At 28.9% G+C, this 10,736-nt stretch overlaps 1 protein-coding gene across 1 annotated transcript in view; it reads right to left on the bottom strand.

Annotated features, from left to right (window-relative positions):
- LOC107452007 (BRISC complex subunit Abraxas 2) overlaps positions 1-10,736 on the bottom strand; it is a 66,657-nt gene that overhangs the window by 35,226 nt on the left and 20,695 nt on the right. The window contains exons 5-6 of the mRNA XM_016068281.4: positions 10,423-10,545; positions 4,575-4,647 (exon numbers count right to left, since the gene is read on the bottom strand). Coding sequence (XP_015923767.1) covers positions 4,575-4,647; positions 10,423-10,545 — 196 coding nt within the window. The remainder of the gene's footprint in view (positions 1-4,574; positions 4,648-10,422; positions 10,546-10,736) is intronic.

Genomic DNA, 10,736 nt, shown 5'->3' with positions numbered 1-10,736 from the left:
AAAAAAAAAAATTTTTTTCCTCATAAGATTTTACGATTTTTCTTTCTTTTTTTAAAGATGTTTACCTTACCATCATTTTGGAAATAATCATTAGTGCATTACTTCATCGTTTTTTCTTATTTCTAAGATTATTTCCAATTTTTTTTTTTTTAGTTGGGTTTAACAATAAAAAAAAACAGCTTTTTGTAGCAATTCAGAAAACCGGAAAAATCAGTTATCCGGAATAGTGATGGTCCCGACCGCTCCGGATAATCGGTTCCCTATTGTATATATATTATCTGGAATAGTGATGGTCCCGACCACTCCGGATAATCGGTTCCCTATTGTATATATATATGAAAAGTGATTACTCAAATTCGAAATTCATGCATCGTAATATGGTATTAAAAATCTATTTAAAAAAAATTCTTGCAGAATTCCGAAGCAATAATCATCGAGGTGATCGAGAAATGAAATAGGCTAACAATGGAATCTGTGCAGATTGAAGAAATTAAAAGCGAAGACTCAAACTTGCAATTTAAAATTTTCAAAATTTTTTATTGTTTAAGAAAAATAAAGTTCAGTGTGTTCAAAAACCATCTTGTAGGGTGCAGATTTTCCACCCAATTTACGATTAAAAAAAAAAAAAAAAACATCCCTAGGAGTACAGAAAAGTCTCCCAATAGTCTCCTTTTCCTGAAAATAGCTGCTTTTTTAGCCCTTTCAGGCAAAAAAAAGTTGCCATAGTCACCTCATGCCAAAAATAGTTGCAAATAGTTGCCTGTGGCAACCCTGTATCTATACCAAGTCCAAAAAAAAACTTTGAAAATTACATTTCTAAAAAATATTCTGACGAATATTTGACCAATCATTTAACCAACTGAATTTTTTACAAAAGGACCAAATACTTGTTACATCCTTAATTTAAATGCAATATGATAGCATCCTGAGAAATTCATAAGGTGGCAGAAAACGTGAAATTTTAAACTGCTCAATGTTTATAGTTTTGATTTAAATTTTTTGCTGCTTAAGTGATCTTTTTCGAAGAAAAAAACAATTTTTACTATATAGAAAAATCGAATAATTAATAAAATGAAATAATAAAGTACATTACCAAATAAGTATTGAATTTAATTTTGAACTATAACAGTTTTGTTTTTATTTTAGGCTCTTCTTTAAAACTTATAAATTTTCTTCAATTAAAATATTTAATTTGAATTTATATTACTTAATTATGTACTAAGTTTTTTCCTACTTTCATTCTGTGAGCATTGCATTTTTTTTATTAGAATTTATTTTTAAAATGAATTTTTGCATTGCGCGATTAAAAAAAAAAAAAAAAAACATTTCTTTTCTCCAATGTTTATTTATTTATTTTGATAAATCTATTGTTGATATAAAAATGGCAATTTTTTTTTGAAGTATTCATTTTTTTTTTATGAATGAATTCTAATAATTGAACGCCTTTAATTTTCTACAAATATAATATTAAGTTTATTGATAAAAAAATATTAGAACACTAATGCTTAAATAAATATTACCAGGGGTAGCAGCAAAGTTTTTTAAAATTTTAGGGTAATTTTAGGAACTTTTTTCAAAAAATTTTAGGTAAATTTTAGGGGTAATATATGATTTTGCTAGGATAAAAACAGATCACACGGTAGTTTATTACATAACAGAAGATTATTACAATTCATCCACACATATCATAAATAATTGCAAGCCATAAAATAAAGCTCTGAAATTTATTAAGTCAAGAATGAAATCTCTAAAGTGTAAAAATGAAATTTCAACTTTACATATTACCTATCAGAAATTAAGTGCATAATTCAGGAACAGGCAAAAGTGAGAATAAATCAAGAGAAAAAATAAATTAACACCAACTTGGATTTTTATTTAATTTTTACCTTCTTAATCAAAACTTTATTATTACCCTTTACCTTACTTTATTAAGAAAAACTATTGTGTGATATTATTAGATTTCAAATCAGCAATTTATATTAGAAGTTAGAGAAAAACAAATTAATCATGATCATTTTTCTAATATATTCTTGATATGATTTGTGAGATTCTTTTACTGCCCTCAATAGTGTTGTGGTGATCTTCAACACTCCTCCATAATTTCGAATGGTATCTTTGATTAGTCTAAGAGACATAATAGTATTCTCATGGTGACTCACATTAAGCATTGCTTTATTTATCGAAAAACCTCTCTCAGGATCAGAATTCCCATGTGGCAAAATTAAAACAGTTTTAATTAATGTAGTTAAATTCTTATATTTTAGATTATTGCTTTTTTATTTATATTTAGCCTATAACTCTAATTTTTTAGGAACACCAACAAAATTTTATCAGATTTTTAGGAATTTTAGGGTTTGCACATACTTTTAGGAATTTTATGAATTTTAGGGGGAATGCGACCCCTGTATTACTACATTTGCCGTTAACGTGTCGAAATACATGTGCGGTCCTTCGTTAGTCAACCTGCTGTGCAAGTGACCCTTCACTCAAAAAGGTTGTGCACCTCTGCTAATATCTAAGTTTTTAAATACAGTGGAAAGTCGCATATCCGGAATCGATGGGACTTTCGGAAGTCCGGATATTAGATTTTTCCTTATAATAGACCTCCAAGGTAAACAAAGCTTTAAATGATCTGAAACTAAGTAGCAAAAAAGAAACATTTTTTTCGGGCAATAATGTTTTAGTATTAGTATGACATCTTATCAATCAAAAACAAAATATTAGAAAAAAAGTAATTGCTTAAAATATAGAAAATGAAAACAACATTGACAGTTATGAAAATATTAATTGCTCTCTCCGCCATCTTGAACTAGAACGATTCCAGCAAGAAGGGGAAATTCCCGTCATTCATTAAGGTGGGCAGGTGGAGGAGAAAGATTCCTTTCCACCTTAATTGTCATTCAAGTTGAAGGCGGAGAAGTGACAAATTCTTATTTTCTCTCCCATCATTGGCTATCAATCAAGCATAAAGGTACGGCATGCTGATTGGGTTCTCTTTATTTTTTCTTGTGTGACTGAAAGTGACTCCCCTTCCACATTAACGTTTGCTGTGTTTACCTTTTTTTTCACAGTATTTCTTCTTTCCCTGACACTCTAATAAAAAGGTTCCAAGAAATGTCTCTTTAACTAGCCAGCTTAGGAAAGAAGGGGGAAGGGGATTCAGTTGTGCTCTTTTGACAACAAATCTCACTCCTTTCTTGAATTCCAGAGGAGGAGAGTCACTAACAGTCACTCGACTCTCTTCCCCTTTCTGTCTATTTATGGGTTCAATGCATAAATCACTAGAAGCTAGAAAAGGAAAAAACACGTCAAAAAACCTTTTTTTTGTTTTTTAAAAGAGGGGAAGATAAAGAGATGTTTATTTTGATTGTTAAAAAGTGTCGACCCTTCGAATTGACCCTTCCAGAAAAGGGACGTTACACTGTACATGTATTAAGTTATACAGTTAAGTTAAAGTGTGATAGGGTTCATACAGAGATCAGAAGAAGAAATCCAAGGAGTATCCAAGGAGTTCAAAATTTTAAGGACTTATCAAAAATTTAAAAATTTTGTGTAAAAGATAACTAGACAGTTTATTTTTTAAATTAAAAAGCAGTTATTACTAGAAACTAACAAAAATGTTTATTTTGCTTATTTTTTTCTAGTCCTTTCGAAATAAATTTTGTCATTGTCTAACTTCATCAAGAAAAATAAAATAAAGTCATCACTTTCACACATAAGTACATTTTCCAGTTTCAAATATTTTAATAAATCTTGTTAGAGTACAAAAGTTAAAGATTACCATAAAAAACTGACCAATCTTTCATTTTCAAAAAAATCTAAGGCACTTTATACACAAAAAAAAATTTAAAAAATAAAAATCAGGGTAAATTATTAATTAAGTTTGCTTGTAACAAGTAAAATTAAAATTATTTGCTGTTATTTTTTTCTTCTAACTCAAGCGATTCAATTTTGTTTTCTTTTAAAGTTTTTCTTAAACTATTATCTTTTGATAGCTAAGTCATAACATTTAGTTTCCCTGCTTGGACAACAAATTCATCAGTGGACTCAGTCAGTTCATCTATGCAATGCAATAAACTAAGGAGTTTCCAAGGACTAATTTGGAAATCTAAGTAGTTCCAAGTACTCCTTGGAGACTTTTTTATTTCCAAGGAGTTTCTAAGGAGTATAAAGAGTCTGTACGCACCCTGGATTAATTTTTTAACTAGTTAGTTTGAAGTATTTACTTTTGGATTTCCAGATACATTTCATAAAACAATGAAAAACTGAACAAGTAATCTGCATATAAATTGATACATAACACAAACCAAAAGATTATTGGTTTTCTAAAGAAAAACTTCTTGTTAAAAGTTCTACAGCAGTATTAAGTCATTTTTATGGCACCTTTGACAGCAAGACCCCTGAACTATTCAAGTAAAACTGCTAGTTAAACTTAATTAAACAAGCAAAAATTTAATTTTTAAAAGTAGTAGTTGTTAACAGTTTAAAAGTAGATGCGAGGAAATGTCAACAAGTACAAACATTTAACATACAAATTAACCACTTAATGACACATAAAAAATACATTTACTTACTGAACACTTATCACGCAACAGTTTGTGCATTTGTTGAATGCCATCCTCTGTTTGCCAACAGCTTTCAAAACTCCTAAAATAAAAATTAAAAAGAACTTCAGAAAATGAAACAATTTAATTAATATATATAGTCAAACCTCTATACCATGAAATAGAATTACACACCAAAATTTTCACGATATCGAAAAATTAGGATAACGAGTTTGATTCATTAGAATATTGGGCGAAGGTCGACGTTCAATATTTTGCAGAGTTTGAGATTGCTGACAGCATCACAGCTAAATCTACAATACTTTCTACAAAACAGCAATCGGCATAATTTTTTATAAAAATTAAAATGAGCATGAAAAGAGTAATACAAAAGAATAAACTTACTTTATATATAATTTTCTTGTGTAATTAAATATTATTTAGATCTTAAAAATATAATCTCTCCCTTTCATCCCTCTATAAATTATCCCCCTTTCACCTTTTAGGGGTCTATGAATAAATCAAGATTATTTTTAAAAACTATACATATACCAGACTATTTTTAAAAAATGCAAACAGACTAAAAAAATATAATTTGCTCTACTTAAGCTCAATAAAGGCAAATTTTATCATAATAAATAAAATACACTATTTTTAAACCTTTTGCACCGACTGTCCCATATATACATGTCAACATAAAATGCTTTCATCTCTCAGCCGACACATATTAGTAATAGTATTTAGGAATGTTTTAAAAATTATAACTTTTAGCACTAGATGGCATTGTATGTCCATAGAATTTGAGATACATGTAGATGTTGAATTCCAAGCCTAACAGAGGGGAAATCACATGAGTATTTTATTCTAAAATATGTATGAAATATTTCTGAAAACAAAAATTCTACTAGAATTTGCTTTAGGGTGCAATGTTAAATTAATTAGCATAAAACAATAAAAGAGCCTCATGATTAAATTGCACGTTAGTTAAAGGTAGTTGTAACAAAGGGGACAAATAAAATCCTATATTTTTGACATGCACTGTTATTTATGCTAAATTCTGTGATTTGGACCATCCTAAACATTATCCGTAATTTTTATTTTTTAAATTATCATACTTCAAGGTAAAATAAATTATTATAAGACTTTTAAAATTCAACCCCTTTTTTTTAAGTCCAAATAATGCATCGTAACAGAGAGGACATGGAATGTAACTGAGGGGATGTCTTACAAATTTGACAAAAAATTAAAGGAAAATAACATTGTTAAAAGTGACTCTTTGGTTATTTAAAGTTGGAGTTGGTAGCACTTCTATAATTGAAACCTGTGCTACATCTTTGTAGTTAGATTTGAAAGTTTTTATTTTACCAAACCCTGTTTAAAAAAAAAAAAAAAAAAAAAAAAAAAAAAAAAGAGTATGGGACAAAGAGGTGGAAAACCTGTGTTATGNAAAAAAAAAAAAAAAAAAAAAAAACAGTGCATTGTTTGTTTCTTTTTCAATTTCAGTTATTTGGTCAACAAAATTAACTACCCAATTTTTTCCTAGAACTTTTAGGCTGGCAAAACTATTTATAGCAACATCAAAATTATCCCAGTGTCTTAAATGGTGACTGGTGCACATTAAATATGTCGGGTCCCAAAGTCCTTCAAGTTCCCAAGACAAATCAATACTTCTAGGGGTACTGATTGAGGATTTTCCTTGTCTTTTGGATTGGGTTCAAAATTACAAGGCTACAGAGTCGAACATTGGCAGCCGCAAACTCAAATTTGGGTCGGCTGCTAAACGACGGTTATAAAATAAAAAGGCAATTGAGCGAATGTCGTAAGTTATTATATTTAGTAATTCTAGGTAATTATTAGGCAAACAACCGTGATTTTAATAGAAAATTCACATTTTCGTGAATAGCACATACACATTTTATATGGTGTTTTACCTACACATAAAATATGGATAGGTTGTAGTACAGCAAAATTTAGATTTGCCAATTTTTATGTTTGGATGCATCTGCTTTGACACTTGATATGCTTCCATCATGGTGCACATTTGGCTTTGTGTACTTTCTGTCCATTATCTTTGACAATCATGCACTTAGCTCTACCAGAAGTCCAGTAAGAAAGTTCATCAGAAGAGTAGAAATTCATAACAAGTTTTTTTTTTTTGTTTCATCAGAAACTTAGTTACAAGGCTATTTCTTTTGTTTTGGTAGTAAGGTTACAGAGTATGCATAGAACAGTACAATGTTTTCTTGGAGATATAGGTAATGCACAGTATGCTTTTTCAATAGCTTCCCCAATGCCTTCTTTTATCTCACTTTCGCATCCCTAAACAAACCAAGCAGATATTTCCAACCCAGGCAGACGATGCACCTGTAAGGTGTCAGTGGGATCAATACGCATTTTCTGTCAGAGGGAATGAGTAATTATTCATTATTGGTCAAAGGGTTGGACACTAATATGTGTTGATAAGGTCCTCATTTCAACTCCNTATATATATATATATATACAGTCAAACCCCGCTATAGGTTTATAGTGAACTCCCGGATATAGTGAACGAAATGTTCGGTCCCGTGCCTTGCTATACTCAGATAAGGTTATTTTTTGGGGATATAGTGAACCAAAAAAGTGAGGAAGTTGGATATAGTGAACTTATTTCTGTCTTCGACTGATTTTTTTAAAAAATAAATTGTGATAATTTTGAAATTTCTACTTCAAATTAAATACATATACCAACTTTCAAAACCAGGTTCACCAATCGAAGAAGTCGCAATCTTCCTGTATCTGGACAAATGTCGATGAATTTGAAGGTTCACTATAATTCCCTTGAAGGTTCACTATAGCGGGGTTGACTGTATAAACTAAACACACTATTAAATAAAAATTGTACAGCTTTGTATAAAAAGTGTGCTCTAATAGTGGAGGAACTGGTTTAAACTAGTTGAATCAAGATGCATTAACACATTTTTACATTCCTTGAGTTCCTTTCTAATGGTCAACCTATCAATTTTATGTAACTGAGGGGACAGTATATATTTGATATAATTTTTGTCTCAAAAATAAATTTAAAAAATTTTTTGATGGTAATCACTGCATAATTAGACTCAGGACTTACAATATAAATCAAACTATATGTAAAATCAAAACATTTTTATTAACTTATTCTTTTTTAAAATATACAGTTTTTATTTTGGTAGAATAAGTCAAAATCATGAACAACAAATTTCCTTTAAAATGATATCAAACATACAGGATATTGCTTAAACTTTAAAAATTCACTACTGGTTTCAGTTGACATGGAATTCAACAGATTTGATCTTCCACTAAAAATAAGAGACATATGATTCAGATGCACTTGGTTTATTATATAAACATGAGGAGAAAGAAAAGTTTTCAAACAGCATTGCAAAAACGGCTCTCTAAAATGAGCATGAGATATTTGTTTATAGTAAGCGGAGTTTTATTTTTGTTAGAGTGTTGTGTATTTGGGTTTACTCTTCAGTGTTCAATTGATAGTTAAATCCTGAAGACAACAAATTTTTCTGTTCTTACAGTTACAATGCGAAAGCATAAGGAAAGTTTAACTGAACTTGAAATAGCAAAAATTGAGCAAAGATGTACTTAAACAAGAAAAAACGTAAGTAAATAAAGCATATATATATAATATTTATTGGATATCTACTTTACAGTACATTAATAAACAGAGTGTTCATATTCAAGTGATTTTATTCTTAACAGCAAAAACCCTCTGGCCCTATACAGGCAAAAGTCACTCCAAGCCTCAATAAATAAGTATGTGTTTGCAACTCCCCTAACGAATGTGTAAATTTCAAAATTTCTTTGTTTAAAGTAAAATGTTTTAATAGCTTCAAGCATAATTTTATAAATGGAGAACTAAACAACTAATAATAGTTTGAGATCAATATATAGCAAATATTTAAAGTACTGCTACATTTAAAAAAAAATAACCAGTATCAAATAGCTTGTATTCTCTAATACCAATATTAATTAAAATTTTAATTGAGTTCAAAGACTTTTTTAATCAAATAATGTAAAGCTGAGCTTTAATAATCTAAAAACCAGATCACAGTGAATATGCAACTTAACATTTTTATACAAAGATAATTTAGTAGACTATCTTTGAATTTAACATTCAAAAACTCTATGGTATGATTAATGTTTTGTTGATTCGAATCAATAGTTTATAAAAATCAGATGAAAGAGATTAATCAATAATTGTGAAGTTACAAAACTCTACCTAACAAGATTAGTTATTAAATTAGCTGAAAATAATAAATAAGAGTATTAAAAATTTCAGAGTTTCCCTTGTTTTAAAAAAAAAAAAAAAAACTTAATTCCTGAAAGGTTACAGAAACAACGAAATCTGTGGGTAAAGCCACTTACCTGAACCATGTCTAAGGAGACAATTCCTAAGCTTGAGTTATCTGATTTTGCAATTTACACTAGCAATACTAATAAAATAAAAAGATGTAGGATTGAAAATCCAAATCTTTCCATTTTTCTAACACATTACTTTTAAGTTCGCGTGTATATTTGAAGAAAATGGGATATTTTCAGCAGATACAAAAAATCAGGAATATCAGGAAAAAAGCAAAAAATCTAGACAAATAAAGACAAAATATTTTTCAATCAGAAATATCATGAAAACTACAAATCCTGATCTAGTTAATTCTTGCCAAAATTTGTACATGCCTGGCGGAGCTTGTAAAAACTGCTTTCCCATGTAGAACTTTTATATGCCCCAACATGCACATTTATAGCCTTTATACATACTGATAAGCAAAGCAAAACAAAGACGTTAATAACACAAAAAAAATTATATTTGAGCAATCAAAGCTTTTATTTACAACTGATCAAACACCTGGACCAAAGGTAAGTATAGTTGTCATCTGATGTCTTTTTTTTTGCTGTTAATACTGGAAGATTTTTTTATGGTTTAGCTAGTTTTTATCTTTGAGGCGAAAATAAACCTGGTGTACTAGTTCTAGATTTTTTTTCTTCATTTAACCACAAAACTTACAAGTTATAACTTTTTCCTTTCATCTATGATATGGCATATTTGACACACTATAGTAAGTAAGCGGAATCACTGGTACAAGCTTATTAATTGCAATATACAGGGTATCTGCTACATTTCAGATTTTCAAATTCATGACTTTCCATGACTAATTCCAAGAACTTTTCATGACTTAATGAAGTTACTATTTTCTCTGACAATAACACAACAAAAAATTTAAAAATGCATTATAATAACATTAATTGAAATAATAGGTATATCCTTAACTGTTATACTCTGCATCTTCATATTTATAGATTTTAAATTTAAAAAACAGAGTAAAGAAAGAGCTGAAGCAATAAAATAGTAGAAAAAATACAGAAGCAAGTAATTTTTTTTTCTCCATGTCTTTCTATGATTTTTCATGACTTTCCAAGTGTGCAGATACCCTGAATAAAGCATATATTTTTAATTAGACAAACACCTTTAAGGTATATTACCAATATACCAATTTTCTTTTTGAAGTGAAGTTCCAGAGTTATGCCCTTTTGTTATTAGTATTTAAACTCCTGATGTTTTAATCCAAAAGGGAGGCCTTTCTAATGGTCCTTGATTATTTGTTGCCAGACCCACTTGGAAACTTCCTTTACACCAAAAATTATCAAAGAATGTCACTTAGTACCTTCATAGACAAAGATCTATGAAATTTAAAGACTTAGCGGAATAAATTAATAATTAAAGTTAAAATAAATTAAAGCAACATGAAATTTTCATTACAATTATTCAGCAGTCTGGGATTACAAATTGAAGCATTCTTATTCAAAGTAAAAGTTAAAAACTTTGATTAATTAACTATTTTAAATAACTTACCAAGCAATATTTAAAACAGAATCAAAAGTCTGAGAATTGACAAATGAACTGGCTAGGGACCCACTTCGGTATTTTGTTTTAGTGTCAATCAAGTTCAGCATAGACATTACTAGAGGTACAAACCTGTAACAAATTATACTTTCATGTATACTTTATGAATTCATATAAGTGAAAAAAAGTAATCAGTTTGTGTCATTCAAAATTATTTAATTTACTTTTAAATCTTTCTTAAAATACAAATATAGAAGAATTTTAAATTAAAAAAGTAATTCAAATAATTATTGTGTGTGTGTGTATATATATATATATATATA

Source organism: Parasteatoda tepidariorum, chromosome X1 (assembly GCF_043381705.1).
Source record: "Parasteatoda tepidariorum isolate YZ-2023 chromosome X1, CAS_Ptep_4.0, whole genome shotgun sequence".
NCBI classification, from domain to species: Eukaryota; Metazoa; Arthropoda; class Arachnida; order Araneae; family Theridiidae; genus Parasteatoda; species Parasteatoda tepidariorum.
This window is presented reverse-complemented; position numbering and strand designations above follow the sequence as displayed.